The sequence below is a fragment of the Balaenoptera physalus genome (genome assembly GCF_965194825.1).
Source record: "Balaenoptera physalus genome assembly, chromosome: 12".
Taxonomy (NCBI): domain Eukaryota; kingdom Metazoa; phylum Chordata; class Mammalia; order Artiodactyla; family Balaenopteridae; genus Balaenoptera; species Balaenoptera physalus.
The window spans coordinates 47050258-47072624 of NC_138897.1; the positions used below are offsets into that span (position 1 = coordinate 47050258).

The 22367-nt window shown below is 39.9% G+C and overlaps 1 protein-coding gene across 39 annotated transcripts in view; it reads right to left on the reverse strand.

Moving 5' to 3' along the window:
• The window catches only part of DTNA (dystrobrevin alpha), a 387334-nt gene that overhangs the window by 87044 nt on the left and 277923 nt on the right, over positions 1 to 22367 (reverse strand). For all 39 annotated transcript variants that reach the window (XM_082416073.1, XM_082416058.1, XM_082416049.1 and 36 more), the window contains one exon: positions 8161 to 8374. In XM_082416073.1, the coding sequence (XP_082272199.1) occupies positions 8161 to 8374 (214 nt within the window). The remainder of the gene's footprint in view (positions 1 to 8160; positions 8375 to 22367) is intronic.

A 22367-nucleotide genomic window follows, 5' to 3' on the forward strand; every position in this document is an offset into this window, starting at 1 on the left:
CTACTTTTAAAGTAAAACAAAATTTTACTTATTTTAATGTTTTCTCTTTCAATGTAGAGAGAGAACAAAAGGCATATACATATTTTACTCATTTCTCCCTCACTATTTGTTTTTTGGCATCATGAAATAGATTTTTTTTTAAGCCAATTATCCTGAAGCTTTTGCCTTTGCAAATTTTACTTTCCTGTTCTAGCTCGACATCAAAAATACCCAATTAAATTGTTATCTTGGTATTTAATTAACACCTAAAAGGATATTTAAGAGAACCAGCAAATTATCAAAGGTAGAAACTAAAATTGCTTGACTAATCAATGTTTCTTTACATTGTTTATTTCCCCTTATACCTTGTTTGCTCATTCTGAAAAATTTCAAATTTTCCTGAGGCATACGTGATTGAAAATGGGAAAAGGAAAGCACTTACTCTTTGGTTAAAATATATATATGGAGATTGGTAGAGTGTCTGTCTTAAAAACATGCATTACTTCAAAGTTTGACTCATCATCACAGAAAATGAGTAACTGCTTTATGCTGGGCTTTTTCTATGACTATACAAAGAGACAAACTGACTTCTTTTAACTAAGATACTACTTTTAGGGAAAAGTTGTCTGGGAAGGAAAATCTACTTTTGACAAGAAGGAAAAAGAACAAATAGATACTGATAGGTCTGGGATGGTAGGCTGAAGTTGGAACTGTAGAAATTTAATAAACAGAAACCTCAATTAAATAGTCAGGAGGCCAGCAGGGGGCGCTCTCCTGCCCTGCGATGATAACAGAGCCCAACCGGAAGAAGAAGGACTCCTCTTCCTTCCTGGCAAGAACTCAGCCAATGAAAAGCCATGGACTCTTCGTTTACTACAGCCCTCCCAACTTCCTTTCTCCCTCTATAAAAGTGCTCTCCTTGCTTTGCCCTGTGGGGACTCTCCAGGGTTGCAGACCCCGAATAGCAATTCCTTGTTGATCCCGAATACACCCTTTATTCTCCCCTTTCTGGAGAAATAACTGGTAGTCTATTTGCTTTAGGTCAACAGAAACAGAATATAAAATTTCTCCAAGTTCCCAAGAGAGTTCCCTGTTTGAAATTACAGAACCCCAGGACAAATATCAAGTGCCTGAAAGTGAGATTGAATCCTGACCGATTCTTTTTTGAACAGGCTCAAGGAATTATTTCTCTATTTAAGAATACTAAAACCAGGAGTTCTTCTCTTACCAACATATTTTACCAAAGCATTTGGAAAGCATTTATGATCAGCAAAGGCCCAGCACTCACACTTGGGTTTCTCACACACTTTGGTGGCTTAATTCACTGGGAGAATTGCTTCCTCCTCTGTCTTCCACAACATGCCTCTGCCATAACACGTTTCTCCTCTGGGAATTATTTTGTTCATATGGAACACACATTTATTAACTCAATACATATTTATTAGCAATGCCTCAGAGGTGGGGCATAAAAAGATGAATAAGATGTGGCTCCTACCCTCCAAATTTGCCCATCATCTACTTGGGATAAGGAGTCAAAACTAGTTAATTTTAATACAACACATTTTAAGGGCAGAGTCCATGTCTTACTCAACTATCATCCCCAGTCTATTGTAGCACCTAGAACATAGCGAGTTCTTAATACATGTTAGTTAAATTAATGAATGCACAAGTGAAATGTTCTGATTTACCACTTAAGTTTTATACTGAGCAATACTAAGTTTTGAGGAAAACTACAAAGGTTAACTTAATGGCCCTTAATATTAGATGGTGCAGTCATGTGAGATGTTGAATTTAGAAGGGATCACAGACATAATTACTCTTGTTTTGGGGAGACTAAAGTTAACATGTGAACACATAGAAATAAATCCCTTATTTGGCCCTGGCATCACTTTGGGCTCCCCATAATGTTAGCAAAACATCCGGGAAAGTAATTCCTCATAGCACTGGGCCAGGTGAATTTGCCAGCAGTTTGTCTAGAATGGAGAACGGAAGGGGCCAAATCTGTTGACATGTCTCCCTCACTCCCATGAAATCCCACCTGCCACTCATCCAAAGTACATCTGACAGGAAGATGAGTGACATTACGGATGTTCAATTTACCGACAACTATGAAAATTCTTTGGAAAGAGCTTCCATTTTAGCAACATGTAGGAATCTTGGAACAAGGTATTTCCCACCAGCACAAAATTTTAGTGAGTAGAGAATGTGGACATCTTGGATTTAAGATGTGCTAAGAAAAAAATCACCAAGCCAAGTACATTTTAAAGATGGAGGCACATACATAATAAAATGCCAAGAGGAGAACATTTGGTTTCGTGTGACTCTTCTCTTTTTCCTTCATTCTCACCCATCCATAGAGCCTCACATGTAAACAACACATTTTGTTGGTGTATTTTGCAGTGCATATTGCATTGAACATCAGAATCATTTTTACAACTCAAAAGGCAGAAGGATTTTGGCAGAGTTCCAGGATTATTTCACATCCATGCATCTGAAACAGTGCTGTGGTACCTTTCATCATGTCGGGGGCTCAGCAGTGGGAAAGGATATTCAAATGGCTCAGCAAGGTTCAAGATGTCAAACAAAGAGGAAAATTCCAGAATTTTGTATTCTCTATGAAAGACTATTATACGATGGATTTGGAGCTCTGGATGGCTGTCATAAAACTGTAAGTCTACAGTGTAAAACTTGTTAAGTCCAAATAGCTCTTTCACATACACTCTGTCAAATATGTCTAAAGATCACAAACTAGAAAGGTTAGGAATGTGAGCATAATAATAATATCCTGTAATAAGCAGGGTAAGTCTGGGGGAAAAAAGCACATTAATTCTCATATAAAGAGACGAAACAGAAAGCGTGAATAGAGCTGAATTTAAACTGATGCCTGAAACAAAAGGATTTTTCCCCACTTACCTCACCTAGTAGGAAGCTGTATGACCTGCAAATTATCTAACCTTTTTATGTCTCAGCTTCATCACTTACTCAACCTGGAAAATTATAATAATGTAACACCAAACCAGTAAGATTATTGGCACACAGTAAATGCTGAGTGCATCTTAGCATAATTATAATATTATTATCATTATTAGAGAATTCGCATTAAGAACTGATGTAGAGAATGGACTTGAGGACACGGGGAGGGGGAAGGGTAAGCTGGGACGGAGTGAGAGAGTGGCATGGACATATATACACTACCAAATGTAAAATAGATAGCTAGTGGGAAGCAGCCGCATAGCACAGGGAGATCAGCTTGGTGCTTTGTGTCCACCTACAGGGGTGGGATAGGGAGGGTGGGAGGGAGACGCAAGAGGGAGGAGATATGGGGATATATGTATATGTATAGCTGATTCACTTTATTATACAGCAGAAATTAACACACCATTGTAAAGCAATTATACTCCAGTAAAGATATTAAAAAAAAAAATCTGACTCTACATTAAAAAAAAAAAGAAAGAAAGAATTGACCTCCAAAAATAGAAGAACCACTGTTTAATATATATCATTGTCCTACTTTGAGATTTCGAATATATGTGGAAATAATATTTGCTAAAAGTGAGGCCCCTGTCATATAATCTACTTTATGAGGAACTGTGCCAAGAAGGGAGGCTCCTGAATTGAAATGAGATTAAGTCAACTGACGGAAGTTGATGTTAGTGTTTCCCGGGGAAGCAGGAAGAAGGTAACGAGAAGCACGTTAATGTCTTCTGTGAAAATGGGATCACCCACATTAGTAACCAGGGACATCTAGTGATCTTCTCTGTGGAGGAGAAGTGAAAACAGAGGGTATGAATCTAGATGACCGAGCAAACTTAGACCCACTAGATTTAGTAAAAGACTGGAGATTAAGGAGGACTTAATCTCAGAGAAAGAATGAAAAGAAATTAGTGTGATAAGAGCTAAGCCCACCTTTGATTTTCATTCATTTATTCATTCACTCACTGATTCATTATGAGCTGGATATTGGCTCAGGTGCTGTACATATAAAGAAAAAGACATGGTCCCACTTGAAAGTAGCTTGTGGGGGTCAGTCAGATAAGCAGAGAGACAGGCATCTCAAGAGACTATCAGAGTCATGTTCAAGGAACAGTGGGACCTGGCAGAGGGTGAGCAGCTTGGCCATGAGAGCTGAAGGGCTTCACAGTGTATCAGTGTCTATGACCCCACCTCTCCAAAAGGCCATACATGATCAACTTTGAAGAATTATCTTCTAGGTAACCATTATACCTCAATAAAGGCATATATGTTTTTTGTGGGTTTTTTTTAAAGAATTATTTTCATCTTGTACCTTTCCGCCATTTTGTTGTTGTTGTTACTTTCAATTCCCTAAAAAGTAATAACATAAAAAGTCCTTAGAACACTTCAAAGAGATTTCCCTCCCCCATTGGGATATGGACAAGTGAGAGGAAAAGGGCTGCCGAGTTAGTGGGTTCTGAAAGAGAGAGCATCAGGGGAAGGCTTCTGCCAGCAAACGGGGGAGGAGGCAAGGCAGGCCAGTTCCTGGGGGGACACAGAAGGAAAGACAGAAGAGGAGGAGACTGACTCAGGGCTCTGGTCATTTCCTTGTATTCTTCTTCCCTCTCAGCCCTGCTCCCTTCTTCTGAGACCTCCTTTCCCATGCTTCCCAGGCACACCCCTCCATTTCCCTAGAGACACTTAGAGAAGAAAGCTTCTGGCTGTAGAAAGGGTCTGCTTAGAAGTTGGTTGGTTAATAGCCCGCTGGGTGATATCCCTCCCAAGTATCCATTTTTAGAAGGAAAGTGATCAAGACAAAAACCTTCTAGGCTGAAGGGACTGCCTATTCAGTGACAGGACGGCAAGCACGGCATAGGCCATTGGAGGCACATGCTAGCTCCTGACAGTCTACGAATCATCCTATGTATGTAGCGATGTACTGTATCTTGAGGCTGACTTGGCCAAAGAGCCAAGAAACCTGACAACCGGGAAACCGACTACAGCCTGTGGCAAGCATGCCTGTGTGAGAACTGAGATCCAGGTGACTCTGGCGGGAAGAGGAACAGAAGGGTGCTACTCTTGGGGAACTATGGTTGTGGGAAAGTGAGTCTGGTTCCCAGGGATGCATCCAAGTCAAGTGGACCTTGATCCTCATTTCAGGTCACTATTTCTTGGCAGAGTTCAACTGGCTGGGGCTGGTGAACTTTAAGGCACAAGCAGAATAATGAACACATTTCTTTGAATGCAAGTTCTTATTCTTCATGGGTTTAAATTAATGTCTTTCCTTTAAATTTTTTTTTTTTTTTTTTTTTACATTACCTCTTTAGAGTCCAGGTTGCTAAGGCATCTCTAACTCTTTTATTTTGGATTTTCCCTCTCTTTTTCTTTTAGTATGTGCATTTAAAATACAGCAGATGAGGGGAAAATCTCCTAAATGTTTCAGTGATTTTGAAATAGCAACAGCACAGCATTGATCTACCAGTATCAGGCTCATTCATGTCTACCAAACTACAGAAGGCTCCCTTAAATACTTGGGTTCTGTGAATTCATGCCATTTGCAGCAACATGGATACAACTAGAGATTATCATACTAAGTGAAGTAAGTCAGAAGGAGAAAGACAAATACCATACGATATCATTTATATGTGGAATCTAAAATATAACACAAATGAACCTATCTACAAACAGAAACAGGCTCATGGACATAGAGAACAGACTTGTGGTTGCCAAGGGGGAGGGGGTGGGAGAGGGATGGGGTGGGAGGTTGGGATTAGCAGATGTAAGCTATTATATATAGAATGGATAAACAACAAGGTCCTACTGTATAGCACAGGGAACTATGTTCAGCATTCTATGATAAACCATAATGGAAAAGAATATAAAAAAGGAATGTATATATATGTATAACTGGATCACTTTGCTATACAGCAGAAATTAACACAACACTGTAAATCAACTATACTTCAATAAAAAATAAAAAATAAATATTTGGGTACTATGGGACAGGTAGTAGGAAGTGACATCAGATTTCCATACTGGATCTCAATTGGATAATTAGAAGTTTACTATTATAAGAGATAGAATTGAACAGTCATTTTATTCTTGTTTCCATTCTTATATTCACTTCTAAATTGTATTTCCAGGTAGTGGGACTTACTGATGGCTTACCTCTCACATTGTCTAAAATTTCAAAATCCATCAGACAGAAAATTTGTTTTTCAGTAGAACTGCCTGTATTCACTTGCTCTGCCAAAGGAGAGCAGGCAGAAGTATCTGCAGACTGGGGTCTCTATGTGGATGTGTCTGTGAATCTCTACAATGAGATTTCTCTGGGTGGATGTGTTTCTAAATCTACTACAATGAGATTGCTGAAAGAATACATCAGGGGCCTTCCTATGTGTAAGAAGATTAGGAATCAAACATTTCTTCTGAACATTTGTGTGAACTACTCTTTACCTTGGTATAATCCTTAAGCTTAGCATCCAACAATCTTGCAATGATTCAGCTACATTATCATAGCTATTTAGAGAACATTTACAGCTCTGTTTTTTGAAATGCTCTTCCCAATATTTCCAAACAAAAGTGAAAAGTCTATTAGGTTAAGCCCCATCTGTTTCACAAAATACCCCATCCTTATTGTTAATTTGGCCCCATTTCTGTATTTACAGAGTTGGTCCAAATTATTTTTTAGCTTTGATTCCTTATGAATCCTCTAGAAATACCCCAAGATGTAGCAGGAAATTCTCTCTATTTACATTTTCCATTGTTATAACAAATAAGGTTCCTGAAGACTTCAGTAACGGGTCTGAAAGCTGCCATGCTCTTGCTAAGGGGACACGACAGAAATTCTGTTATAGAAATTCCATGGCTTGGTTCCACTCTGTCACCTGTCATGTGGAACCACATCTTCCTCTCCCAGCCCTGTCGCTTGGCTACCACAGTGATTAGCCCAAAGCAGTACATCACATCTGAAGGCTGCACAGACTAAGCGTGGAATCTATCAGGCTGGACTGCTTGTTTATTTCAACTTGAGAATTTCTCAAAATATTAACATGGAGACAATAATGTATACCGGTCAAACTGAGCACGTACAATTCTGTCACCACGCTAGGGTGCAAAGTGACAGCTGGTGACTTTTGTGAGTGGCATAATAACATTAGCCTGGCTGGAACATCTCCAGTGCTGGGTTTAAATATTCCCAAGCATTGGCTAGACAACGAGACTAAGCAAAATCTTCTGAGAGTCTTAAAATGGGATTGCTGAAAGGTCAAGCTAGCAATTTTCCTTCTTAATAGTCAATAATAAAATATTAATATTTTCCTTCTTAATATTCAAAACCACGGGTGAAATTGGAGGTGCTGATCCTATATCTAGCCTAGGGGCCATCAGCAAAAGCCCCTTTGAAATTTTCGGCAGATAATGGGATTCAGGGGAGGTTTTACATTTCACAGGGCTGCCGCATGTGCCTTGGAAAAAAAATCGAAGCTGAATCTCTAAATTCCCACTCTGCCACTCTCATGCTGAGAGCCACTGGACCTGCCGATTGTCACTGGACAAGTGACAATCTCTCTGTGCTTCGGGTCCTTCATCTGTAAAATGAGAGGTTTGGAAGAATGGTCTTTAAGATCTCAGACAGTTCTGAAATTCCCTGAGTCTGCGAGGGGAAGTTAAAAGATAATGAGGCTGAGTTTCAGTCGTGGCGTGTGGATGGCATCACGTTGTTTTACATGGTACATTATCGACCAGTCCATTTAATGCAAGTCACGGCTACTTTTACTAGGCTGGTCAAGGAAGGAACCCTTTTCAACATCTGTTTGCTCTGGGGTCTTGTTATGACGTCTCAGAAGCACTGTCTTGGACAATTTGCAAAGGAGAGCGTTAAAAACACCCTCCCACATCATGGTTCATTAAATCGTTCCACAGACCTATCACGCAACGTTTCCAAGCGTCCATAGCTTCTAGGAAGCGTGGGATGAGTTAAATAAAGGTCAGCACATAAAATACAATTGTCCTCCATTTCCTATGGAGCTATTTTACTCTCTTAAGTCATTTCCAAAGCATTTAAAATTTATATTAAACACATAGAAACTTTATTGGGATAAGTATCTGACCAAGAAAAAGAGAAGCAGTTGGTTACTCTAGAAAATTCTTTGGAATAAAGACCAAGAAGCGCAAGAGGAAGGGGAGACCGGACGTGTAGTGAGTCACAGATATTCAGAGGGAGCTTACGGATCAAAGGCTGCCAGCAGGAAGTTTAGCAGGAGGCTGATGGACTGCTCCACCTGAATTTGGTGAGTGGTCGGCATCCTTTTGTTGAGCTGGTAAAAAATGGTGGAGAGCACAGCCTCCAATCGGGCCACGTTGAGTTCTATGTTTGGGTCCACGTTGTTCAGACCATTTTCCCTCAAAGCTTCTATGACGTTCCAAATGTCCACCAGGTGCACTACATGCAATGAAAGCAGAGTGGACACATCAGACCAGAGTGCATGGAAAGGTAAATTCATTATTACACACGTACCATCTGTCCTGTTTTGTCAAGGTGCCTCATAGGCTTCGGTATGTGTTCCACTGCTATAGGAGTTGACATCAGTAAAGGCACATAGTGCAGGATCTCAAAGAGCTGATGTACAATGTGTAACAGCAAACAAAATGATTTTCTGAACATCACAGTAGAGAGTTATTTCTATTCTTCATAATAGACCCTTGAAATACTTACATGTGAGGAATGTGAGGATCAAGGAAGTTAACTGACAAACGCAAAGGTCCAAGGGAAGTCACCTGGCATTTGTATCCAGGTCTAGTTGGCTTTTTAAAATATTGAGATATAATTGGTATATAACACTGTGTAAGTTTCAGGTGTTGATTTGGTACATTTCTATATTGATTTGATACATTTCTATATTGCAGTATGACTACCAACATAGCGTTAGCTAACACATCATGTTCCATAATTATCAGTTCTTTTTTGTGGCGAGAACTTTTAAGATCTAGTTTCTTAGCAACTCTGAAGTATATAGTACTTGTGATTAAAATTAACAAGTCTATGTGGCTTTAAAGCATTTTCCCACTTGTACACACTGACCCCTTACAAAGAAAAGAGAAAACCAACACTGAAATTCTAGTGTTTGAAAGGCTATCAAAACTGCATTTGAGCATTTAAAATATTTTCATTTATTTACGTATTTTTAGTAGTATGAGGTTTGAAATAAGAAAAAAGGGAAAGTTAAAGTAAGCAGGAAGGCAGGCAGGGGAGAAGGAAAAGTTATCTCTACAATGCAGCAGTAGAACTAAGGCACAGATCACTTAACTCACCTGATCAAGAACAGTTTCTTGGTTCCATTGTTAGTAAGCTCGTGTAACTTAAGTCAAGGTTACTTTCACTAGGATAGTCAAGAAATCCATTTCTATTTCTTTCCTGTTCACCCCGAGGGCTTGTTATGACATTCCCAGATGACATCATCACAATCAAGACGATGGACACGTGTATCAGCCCCAAAGGTCTTCTCATGCACCTTCTGACCCATCCTGCTCCCCACCCCAGGCAACCACAGATCTGCTTTCCATCCCGATTTTCTAGAATTCTATATGGCTGGAATCATACCATATGTACTCTTTTTTTGGTCTGTATTCTTTTATGTAGTGTAACTCTTTTGAGAATCATCTATGTTGTTGCATGATAATAGTTTGTTCCTTTTTTTACTGCTGAATGGTATTCTGTTAAATGGATATGCCACAATTTGGTTATCAACTCACCCGTTGACAGACATTTGTGTTGCTCCAGTTATTGTTTATTATGAATAAAGCTGCTATGAACAATCATGTACAAATCTTTGTATAGACATATACTTCCATTTCTTTTGGTAAATACTTAGAAACAAAGTGGCTAGGTTGTATGGTAGGTGTATGTTTAATTATGAAACTTCCAAAGTGTTTTTCAAAGTAGTGGTAGCGTTTTACACTCCCATCAGGAGTGTGAGAGTTCCAGATTCTCCACATCTTCACCAAGTTTAAGGTTCACTTTTCATTACACTTTGGTGTTTGAAAATAAATATGTTGATTTTCTCAATGAAGTATATACTTATGTTTTAATTCCTGAGAACTATACACACCACATATGCTTTTCCACCAACAACTTTCAAGTTTTAGTCTCCTATCTCTTTGCTCACTTCTGATACTACATTTGAAGAACAAAACTAACATCTATTGAGATCCTGGACTTGAAGTTGAAATTAACACCGGACTTGGAGTCCAAAGACCTAGGTCCACATCTAGCTCTTCTACTACAAGTGCATACCCTTTTAGCCTTGACTTAGAGCCTCACTTTCCTCATCTATAAAGTGGGGATTGTGTTCATTAAATGGAAAAATGCATGAAATCAAAAGTGGTAGTGCCGGGTACATGGGTACAATACATTATACATGAACAAATGAATAATGTGAGTCATGTCAAAAGAAAACTTTTTGGCATATCTCTGGTTTGGAGCAGAGGAATACAAATCACTTTCCCACTGAATTACTTAAATATTTATTAGATTTGGATGAATTCAGATGTGATTCCAATTTTGCAACCTTCTCTGTATATCACATAACAAGGATGTTCTTTGTATTTCTTAATGTTATTTACCCAATTTTTCAATTTAGCAAGTGAGATACTCCAAGGGAGATGGCATTACAAGTTGAATTTATTTATTAATTAAATTTTCTGGAGGGAAATAGCTGGTATTCCTATAATTATTCTCTATATGCTTGATCTACAAATTCTCTGGATCTAGTCCTTGGGGATGTCTGGGTACAGGATACAAAGAGAGCAGTGATGATGAGATCTCCCCCATCGTCCTGATTGGTGTCTGTGCCCAGGTAACCAGAGGAAGTGGGCTGCTGAACTATTCTGATCTGGATCCTGGCTATGGATCACATGAAACAGGCACTGGAGAAGAGGAATATGGACCGTGAACTTGAGCACAGGAGGGAGATGGCTACAAGGCAGGAAATGGCTGCTGGTGGAGGGAGATAAGTCTGGACGGCTAGACTAGGAGACTTTGTAGAGCACAGGGAGGCCCTCGGGATTCCCACAAGTGGAATAACACAGGTCCATGGGAGTGGCCAACAGACCCACAGGGAGGTTCCTTAGGCAATTTAGCCTCTGCGTGTCCAGCCTATACTCACCTCTTCTCTTCCAAACCCACTTTCTCTGGGGTTCCCTTCTCTAGTGAATGGCACTAGCCCCTGTTCCTCCCCTTGGTCCAGCCAGAATCTGCATTTCATCCCTGGGTCCTCACATCCCACATGCTCTCAGTGACCAAGTCCTATGAATATATCTCTTAAATGTCACTTTAATGCCTCCATTTCCATGGACCCTTATTCGCATCACCCAATTCCATCATCCATTGCTGTCTTCATTATCTCTTATTGGTTGACGAAATCAGTTCTTTTGTCTTCATTCTCTCTCCATTCCAATTCGTCCTACACACTGTAGTCAGAGTGATATTTCTGAACTGCAAATCTGACATGTCACTTGTATGCTGCTGAAAGTCCTTTAATAACTTCCCATTCATTTGAAATCCAAACTCTTCAACATGTCTTGCAAAGTTCTTTTTGATCTGGCCTCATTTACTTCGTATCTGTGTCTCATCCACCGTAACTTAGTGTCAATACCATTTCTTCAAGGGTGTCTTTCTGGATCCCCTGCCTCTAGGTTTTGTATCCCTCCTATGTGTCACCTTAGAATCCTGTTTTTCCCCATCACAGCATTTGTGGACTCTCTGTACAGACCAGCTGGTCATCTGTTTCCACCTCTGTACAGACCAGCTGGTCAACTGTTTCCGCCTCTGCATCGCACATGCCACAGAAAGAGACTGTCTGTCATGATAATTGTTCACACCCTTAGCACTGTCACAGGGCCTCACACATCATAGGAGCTTAAAGAATATTTGTTGGCTAAGTGAGTGCATGACAAGGAAATGACAACAGTGAGACAGGGTCTTCTAAGGATGCATTCAATTGCTAAAGACACAACAAGGCATAGTCATGAAGAATCACACAAGCCTTGGATTGAATCTTAGATATATCAACAGTCAAATTACTTGACTTCTCTGGCTCTTCATCTTAGAAAAGTGGGGCTGATAACAGTCCTTACCCTCCGATGATGACTATGAAGGTTAAATGGGATGATGCCGGTAAAATGCTTGGAACAAGGCATGTACCATAGGAAATAATAATGGCCTATGATGATAGACAAGTAAAACATCTGAAAATCATATGAAAGGTATTAAAAATAAATCTGTTCCGTATTTGTGTCTTTACACATCTAAGGTCTCAGTATAAGCAAAAATAAAATACTAATTCTGGCTGTGAGAATAGATAGTTATAAGTGACTTAAAAAAAACTAGTTTTCATAATTATGTGTTGGGCACTGTGGTAGGTCCTGGGGACTCGATGGCAAACCATACAGGTGTGGCTCCTGCCTCATGGACTAACGGTCTGGTGGGGATACAGGCATGCCTCACTATCGCACAAACAGATGATCAGAAATCATGACTTACTGTGACAGACAGGGTGCCAGGTACAAAACGGGATTACGATATGGTCGTGAAGGGGCCTGAAGAACAAGATATGGCGGAGGAGCATTGTAACCGCTATAAAGATTTTGGTCTTTATGCTAAGACATGGGTTTTGAACAGCAGAGTGACATGGTCAGCAATGCAGCTTAAAAGCATCATTTCTGACAGTGAGGGAAGAAAGGAACAGAGATGGACAGGCACGCATGCAGAAATCGCTGGAGCCTATCGCTCTAGTCCAAGTGAGAGACCGTGGCATTTTTACAGAGGGGGTGGCAGTACGCAGACAACTAAAATTATGCACATTATTTTCTAGGAGTGGCAGAGTGGAAATGATACAGATTTTGCCATCACACAGACTGAGGTTTCACTCCTGGCTCCACTAATAACCGTAAAACTGTGGGCAAGTTATTTCACCTCTATACAGTTTATCATTCCCTTTTTAGAAATGAGAAAGCTAATGCCACCCAGAGGGAGTTGTAGTGAAGAGAAAAGAGAAAAGGTATACACAAGTGCTGACCACAGGGCTTGGCACATAATATTTTAGTGTTAAAATAATTAAACACTCTCTGATCTGCAGCCATGCTATGCTATTATTAATTTACAAGATTTATTATGAATCCAAACTTAAGTTTTAGCCCAGTCCTCCAAATTCAATAAACTAATTAACATACAATTTTGAGCATATATTATGTAGGTGATATCAGAGAAGCACAAACACCATCCCAGCCACAAAAGCAGATACCTATTCAGTTTGGTTGTCAAATATTCTGCGTTAGTGGAGTTTGAATTGATTTCACTGTATTTGTTAACAGAGACCTGGTAAGGAAGGCCTGCTTTCATAAAGATTTCTTGGAAGCTTTATTTCACTGGTAACTACTTTGAGAGGTTCAGATCACAGCACAGAGTAGTACAAGTTCCTGGGCGGTTGATTGGGTCTCCACCCGGTTTCCCTACTGGCTATCCATTATGACCTTGAACAAGTCACTTAATGTCCTTAAGTTTCAGTTTCCTCATCTGTAAAATGTAGACAATAACAGCTTTTCCATTACAGGGTTATTGTGGGAAGCAAATGAGATAATCCACGTAAAGCACTTCACATAGTGCTTAGTACATAACAAGCATTCAATATCTATTAATTATTATTGAAAAAGGTAAGTATCACAAGCCTTTTGCTTAATTAAATAGGAACATTAAGAAATGTGCTAAGTTGAGAGTCATTAGGAAGTTATTAAGAGGTCTGTTTTAAAGGTCTGACAGTTGTATAAGTATGTTACTTATTGTTGAGCTATCAAGTCATTTTAGAAAACGAGGTATTTATTTAGGTCATGCAATGATGACTGTATAACACTAGATGGCACTGTGCACACTTTACTAAATATCCATCAAGCTTTAAATGTCCATCACAGAGCACCTACTATTAGTCACAGGTGATTAAAAGTGGGGTTTCCTCATCTATAAAACTGCATATGTTTTATACTAATATATTACATAAGACATCAGTTTGCATAATGAATTATTCAGATAACATTAACCATATCAAGAACAGACAAAATGTATTCTTATTTTTTTAAAGATTTTTTTTTTGATGTGGACCATTTTTAAAGTCTTTATTGAATTTGTTACAATATTGCTTCTGTTTTTTGTTTTGGTTTTTTTGGCCCCGAGGCATGTGGGATCCTAGCTCCCCAACCAGAGATTGAACCTACACCCCCTGCATTGGAAGGCAAAGTCTTAACCACTGGATCACCAGGGAAGTCCTGACAAAATGTATTCTTAAAAGCAATATTTAGTACTTCACAGAATCTTAAAAATAATATGTTAATTTCAGACATTTATTATTAATACGTCATGGTCTGTCTTTATAAATAAATGGAAATAGACAAAGCTTCAATAGTTTGCCTTAAATTCAGGCAATATCAGGAAGAAAATGGCTGGGTCAGAGGCAGGATGGAGGGGTGGGAGGAAATGTTTGTATGTGGGTAGAGAAGAGTTTGTTGATCTCAAGCGATGTTTCTTATCTGTTTGCTGATGTCTTACACTCTATTAACAAGAGATGGACTCTTTATTTCATAGATACAGATGACTTAAATCCAAGTATCCCTGAGATAAGTGCAAAAATGCCAAACTCATTTATACCAGATAGAAATGACCGAGGTCATAAACTTTATGAGAAGTAGGAGAATCATATAAGTAGGGTAAAACCTGGAAGAGAGGGTACAGATAGGATAGGAAAATCAAAAGACACTTCATGAAATAGGGCTCCTCAAAATTCCCAATTCCAGATTCTACCACTTACTGATTCTAAAATCTAGCAGGGTGGGAAAGGGTTTTGACAAAGCTCTCCAGGTGACTCTTGACAATCACTGACTTAAGCCTTAAGAAGGCTCTCAGAGGGCTTGCCGCTGGGAAGGGTCAATGACCATCATCTAGTGACTTCATCTCATTCACTTTGGAGTGGTGGTTCTCAGCCGTGGCCGCACACTGGACTCACCTACAAGGTTGCAAAATAGCTCCCTGGAGATGCTGCAGCTGCTGGTCCAGGACCATAATTGGAATCCCAAGACACTAGGCTTGTTAGAGATGCAGACTCTCAGGTCCCCACCCCAGACCTGGAGAATCAGAATCTGCATTTTAACAACATCCCCAGGGAGCTTGTATTCACACTGAAGTATGAGCAGCACTGCTCTAAGGCAGAAGTTCTCAGTCCTTCGGCATCAAGACAGCCTCCTATGTTCTAATAGGTTGTGAGGTACATCACAAGAAGCTGGTCACTATCAATTTATGCAGTTTAAGAATGATTTATATAATTATGTCTATACACATCTGTGAACAAAAAAAGAACAAAGAATGTTTATTACTCGTCATCCAGCTTTACAAGGGTTAAGCCGCAACCCACTGCAATCAGCCACTGACAGTGCACCCTGAGGGATGAAAAAACAGGATGAGGCATTCTGTGCTTTGTATAAATGGGCACCTAGATAGTTAAGATGCATATCTCAGGAAGAATTTCAATGACCCCAGATTCTTGCATCTTCCTATACACAGAAAAACACTAAAATCATTAATTTGAGATACCTGTTCTTTGTGCCTAGCAGTAATCTTTTACCAAGATGTGTGTTTGACATCATGTATTTCCCAGCCAAAAAATTCATATATATATATATATATATATATATTAGCTCCCCCACTACCTGTTTGGAGCAGCTCCTTAGACCTATCTCCCTGACTATAGTCCTCTGTAAGACCCTGAATAAAACTTAAACTCACAACTCTTAGTTGTGTACACCGTTTTAGAAAGGTTAGAGATTTATATCTACAAGAAGGTCACTCTTTGCATTCTGCTGTGCTTTCTTAATTAGGAGAAAAGAAAACTGCAGTTAGGCTGGGAATTGAACAGAATCTGTCGATATACCACTGGGAATATGCATACCCTCTAGTGTGTAGACGGTGTGTGTGTGTGTGTATATGTGTGTGCACGCCCATACACATGCCCTCTCAACCCTCACCCACCCTTGCCACCGATACTTAAAGTGATGGTGACCGTTATCTGAGGCTTTGTTATGACTCGTTTTTCCACCTCTGAGACATGCAGGTAAGAGCAGGGTGAGTTCTGCTGTTGATTTACTCATCAAATCCCACTGCAAAAGAGATAGGTTGTTTCTCCTGAAAACTCATCCAACTCTCCCCTCCCTGGACCAAAGTTTCCTGACCTTCAGGAAAATTCCCAGCATGAATTTTCCCTTGTAACCACACTCTTCGGAGTATGAGAACCAAGTTCAGGTGGTATTTCTGAGTAGTTTATACTGTGGGTTTGGAGTGCCAAATTGTGTTCATTCACATAGCAGATCCTGAAAATAGGTTTGTAGGCTTGTGGAAGAGTTAATTATGGAGATTCATTCTTTTAGTTGTCCAGTAAATTCTGATGCTCTGAACACTAAAAGATGAGCACACATTAAAGCATTGTCTTCTTCCTATGACGGCTCTCAAACAGCAAATTTCATTCAGTATTCTAAATGCCAAGTAGACTTTAAGTAAAAATGCTTTTAAGGAGCTTCACGTGTGGGTCAGGCTGCCACAGGGGTGGGGTGTGAGGAGGTGGGGAGAGGAATGTATCCCCTTGTGAGTGCCTGGAATGACTTCAGAGTCCTCTTCAAACTCATTACCCCAAGCCACTAACAAGCCTTCTTTCTTAGCCTTCCATTCCAGAGACTAAAACTTCATTCATACATTAAGTATTTTTTCAGCCCTTATTATGTGGCAGCACTGTTCTGGGTTCTAGAATTAGCATGAACAAGACAGGCAGGTCCCTGATCATACAGAACTTGTTAAGTGGTGAAGAATAGAGATATTTAGCAAACAAGTGCTTTGAGCATGCAACAACAATCTATTTTTTCTCATACAGAAAAAAAATAGACTTAAAGATAGTAGATTTGGACTCAAGTCTTTCTTCATTTGTACAATAGAAATAATAATATCCACCTTTCTTATCTTATAGGTGTCCTGGGAATAACAAAAATGGAAAATGTTTAGTAAAAATGTAAAGCACTATATACATTTTAGGCATTACTCTTATTTTTGAGAGAAAATTTACTGTCGTATTCAGATAGAATTATAAAAATCCCCTCCAAATTCTTTCAATCTTTGCTCCACTCTGTCAGTTATAAAAATATTTGTCCCTTAATACAAGCTTTTCTTCTATAATTTCAGGTTTGTTTTCCTCTTAACGGATGTGATGTTATAAAAACCCATGAGAGATTGTAACAGTGATGACTAGTTTAGTTCACTTTCAGATCAAATACTTATCTTGAAATTCAGAGAGCATCAGCTCATGAGAAAAAATTTCAACATATCACTATTTACCATACATCTATTGCACGTACGGGCATAAACATATGGAGAAAGACTGCCATATGCTTATACATACAGAGTTGGGAAAGGAAGCAAGAAATGAGATTCCATAATATTTTTGAAAGAAGTTAGATCCAACTGGAAATTTTAAAGATTTTACAATTCTACATGTTTGATGTGGACAGAGTTGGGAAAGGAAGCAAGAAATGAGATTCCATAATATTTTTGAAAGAAGTTAGATCCAACTGGAAATTTTAAAGATCCTACAATTCTACATGTCTGATGTGGTAGGTGATTTAACACAATAGGAGAGTCTGGCCCTAAAAGAGCTTACGATTCCCATGGGAGAGACACATTCAGAAGGCCTAATTGAAGCCCTGTTCGAGACACTATGTTATCAAAAGTCCATATTCATAGAGCAGATTAAAAAAAAAAAAACTACTGGAGCTCAACATACAAGGATGCTATTGTGGGCTGGAGACTTTGGAAAGGTTTAGAGGAGGAGGAGGTAGAGCTCAAGATGGTTTCTGAATCACAGCAGGATATGAATACACAGAGACGAGGCGGGGAGGATACTCCAGCAGGAAGAGGGTCGAGGGACTAATGGCAGAGAGAAGTGAGTGATCCTGGTGTAATCGGATCTTGTATTGACCTGACTGGGCCAGTGGAGTTTGTGCTGGGTTTACTGCAAAGAAGGGTCTATACCTTTGAAACCTTTCCTATTGCCCATTATATAAGACTTCTCTAATTTTTCAGTAAGTAAACAGAGAGATTGAGAATTTGCATCCTGCAAAGTTTAATGCTTAATTTCATTTTCCAACTCCCATGTCAGCTAATTCAGACCCCCAGCTACGGCCAACCAGTCCAGCAGCGAAAATCAGAGGTGATCTTTAGAGCAGTGAGTGGATCTCAGATCGTGGCCTCTGAGTCCATAGGTCTGGAGTTCAGCCAGGGCATCCCTAGGTTTCAGTAACTCCTTAGGTGATTTTGAAAGAGAAGGAAGTCTGAGAACCACTGCTGTGGAGCATGACCTAAAGTAGCGGTCCCCAACCTTTTTGGCACCAGGGACTGGTTTTGTGGAAGACAATTCTTCCACGTACGGGGGGTGGGGAGGGATGGCTCAGGTGGTAATGAGAGCGATAGGGAGCTATGGGGAGAGGCAGATGAAGCTTCCCTTGCTTGCCCGCCATTCACCTCCTGCTGTGCGGCCTGGTTCCTAACAGGCCCCGGGGGTTGGGGACCCTTGACTTAAAGGATGGAGTTAGATGAGAGACAGGAAGAAGAGGAAATTGATGCTCATTTGAGTCAGACAAATTTATTTTAAAAATATCATGAGAATCCCAAGAACACTGTGGTGGAGAAAGCCTCGTGCAAAGTAGCCAGTTAGGATTTTTCAAGTATATTTGATCATGACAAAATTGTGTTTAAAAAGTTGTTAGGAACTCAGTTAAGTGGTATGCTTCACCAGGGTTAACAAATGCATTTTGATGTGATTTACATTGAAGATATTAGTCATCACTCACATTAACCAAACACTGAGTTCAGAAAGAAAATGTCAGCAAATGACAGTTTTCAGACTTGATCTCCATTAGTGAGCCATGCGCTATATACCTTTCTAAAATATGAATCTAAACAACATCTGAGTAGCTCACCAAATTACTTTATGTTCCAAACTCAACATCTTCCTTGCTCCCAACATATGCCTTTATCACCAAGATAGTTCTCTTTGTTAAGGATCTTTGGGGAGAAGCATCATTGCTTACAAACATAACACTTTATTTTCACTTCAATTTCCTGGTTAAGGTGGATGATATAATAGAGCTTCAGGAAAAGGTCTACAACATATCTTTGGTGTAAAATCAAACTGAGTATCATGCTGGTCCTCAAAGGTCCTGGCAGTACATCCACTGCCTATCAGGAAAAAGTATTCAGTTTTCCTTAAATTGTGTTTCCAGACTTGCGTGATTATTCAAAATGAGGTATAATAAGTGTTGGCTCAATAGATGTCATACTGTAAATTAAATTTAACTATGTTCAATTGAATAAGCATTTATTAAGCTTATTATTTCTCAAAGTATTGTACCAAGGATTGTAAAAATAATAAGAGAAGGTAAATGAAAAGAAATATTTGAACAATGATTAATTTCTCACTGTCAGTGTTCAACTTTGTTCAGAATATATTTAATAGCCTTAGAAGCAAGAAAAATCTAGTATCTTATCTCCCCTCTGGGTAGTCATTTTAGATTTCACTGGATAACTTTGCATAGGTTTCTTCAAAGTGCCCTAACTCTATCCTACATTCTACTGCCCTATTCTGGGCTTTTATTGACTTTGAATTAGATTTTTACAGCAAGTCTCCAGTTTCTGCCCTTTTCCATCTCTCCTAAGAAATGTTAGGACAGATGGAAAAGGGCACTTTTTTCCTCCAGCCCCTGCGGGAGTGACCATCACAACTTAGACTTTGACCGGCTCAGTGTAGCTGCAATGAGACATCACTTGGCCTCAGGCTCCCGCCACGAACCCCCGAGGACTTTTCAGCACAAATACCAGACACTGCCTGCCAAGCACACATGTGCAACCCAGAAGCTCGGGGGCGTTAAGTCCTGTAGGCTGCCCTTGGCCAGTGCAGGACAGAGCAGCTGATTACTGCCTCCTCCTTGTCAGCCCTGGATGGACAGTTCTAGGGTGCATTTCACAAGCTTCCTTAGAAGCGCCAGAATTGTCTTTTGGCTTTCCTTTCTTGTTCTGCTCTGGGTTCACTCTCCAAATGAGCTACTTCCACACAAGTCTTGTTGTGAAGTCTGCTTTCTGGGGAAACACAAGCTAAAGCACTGATTCTAATCAAGTCCCACCTATCACTGATTGAACTCTCCCGGCATAATAAACGAGAAGAAAATGATTATGACCATGTTTGAAGTAGATTCTGATGCTATTAGGCTATACAAATGTTTCTCAGTCTTCTCCATGATATAACATCACCATCTTATTCATCAGTGTTGAATTTGAAAGTTAAAATGAACCGTTCTTGATCTTACATTGAAGTTCATTATTTTTCTGAGAAACTGAGTTAATTAAGGGCTGGTGCCATTATTATTAGCTTTGCAGCAGGCCTAGTGGTCCACATGCTTGCCTCTTGATGACAAGTCTTGACAGGCATCGTGGGGCAGTTGACTGTTTACCACGGCAGTTGGCTAATATTGGGAAGTTAGAAGTGGAGTTCTCAGTTATATGATTTTATCTGGTGTTTTTCCAAGGGAACCTACTCGGCATCTATGCTCTTCTCACCTGCAACAAACAACTTTACAATTCCTGATAGAAAAGGAGATAAAGCAAAAGTCCTAGCCCAACGCCATGAAGGAATAAAAATAACTACAGACTTAATCCATTTCAGTAGCTATAGGTATACTTGGTTTCTTTTAACCACCAATATGAGTAATTTCTTTTCTTCAGAAAAATGACAATTCTCTCAGGGGACCGACAGGCTAGATATGTTTATTATAGCAAAGTTTTTGGGTGTATCTACTATTTGATATTAACAAAATCAGAAGCTTTGAATAAATAGGACACATCATTAGATTCTAAACTTGAGGTTATACTAATACTAAATTTGTACACTAAGGAATATTACCATACTTTCCCTCCACCATGGTCTAAGCATAATGCTTGGAACCTAGCACATCTCAGTGCATATTTGTTGAATGAATGAATAAATGTGTGATTGTTAATAACAAGGACAAAATGCCAACAAAGTTTCACTGAAGAGTAAATCAAGGTGGCATCAGGAATGACTTTCCAGCAGGATAACAGGTGTGGTTATGTGGGAGAGGCCATTCTTCCATCCCTGTCCTCCCTACTGTCTTTTGTTTTCTCTCAGTGTTCACCAGAGCCCGGGGTTCCTGGGAGCCAGACTGCATGAGAGAACCCCCTGGGTATCCCTTCATCGCTCTGCTGACTGGCCCTAGGCCGATCCCGCAGGCTCCCAGAAACAGAGCTTAGCGGAACGCTAAGGGAAGGTCATTCATTGCTTCTTGCTCTGGCCCTCTTTAGATGCGGTTGGAGAAGGTTGAAAGGCACTCCTCTCTACACGCCACTCTTTCCCAACTGACTGGAGCACTTAAGACGATGCTCTTTCCTAAATTGTGAGAGTAAAAGTGCTTAGTTAGTACAGCTTCCTGGCATAAAGCAGAAGCAAGAGAGAGGGAAGGAAGCTGACGCATGTTACATCCAGACGCCTGGAAACAAGACTACAGGTGTTGGCTTACTTCACAGGTTGTACGTGAAGTGGTAGCAGCTTGAGCAGACAAAGCTTCAAGCACCCTCTAAAAAAAAAAATTCTAACAAGAAAACAAAACCCTGATCTTTAAGATCTTCAAAATAAAGGCAATTAAAGGGAAGAAGTAGCTTTAATTAAACTCGTATCACAAGCATCAGGGCTTTAAAATCATAGCTTTTCTCTACCAGAAGTTTGCCCTGATTAAGGGGAGACATTTTTGCTGTCGGTCCAGCGTGCCCAGAGGGGGGCAGTGTTTCCATCGCCTGGTGCACGGGCATCTTTAATGGGTTTGTTTATGTTCTGCTGCCACCACCAAATTCCCCACAGGGAATTTTGGGAAACATTGTATTCTAGCATGATCCACTTGTCTTTATTCTAAACAAGTGTTTAGAAAGATTCAACGTCAGGAATGAAAATGTGTGTCCAACACATCTGGAACAATACAAAGATACTTATGCTCCAAGGGTTTGACATCTGTCACTTATTTCCCTAACTGTGAACCTTCCTGCTCTTCCTTCTGACTCCTTGAGTGGAGAGAGTCCTTCTATCTTTCTCTTTTAAACACATCTCTTTGGGGGGGAGCTATTTCTCTTGCCTGTGTTTTTACTTTAAACTTTGGGCATTGTGGTAGGCAAAATCCTAGGATGCCCCGCCTCGCCCCACCCCAAGGTTCCTGGCACCCGGAGTGCACATACCTTGTCTCAGTTATTCAATCAAACACTAATCCAGGTACTGCTGTGGGGAATTTTACAGATG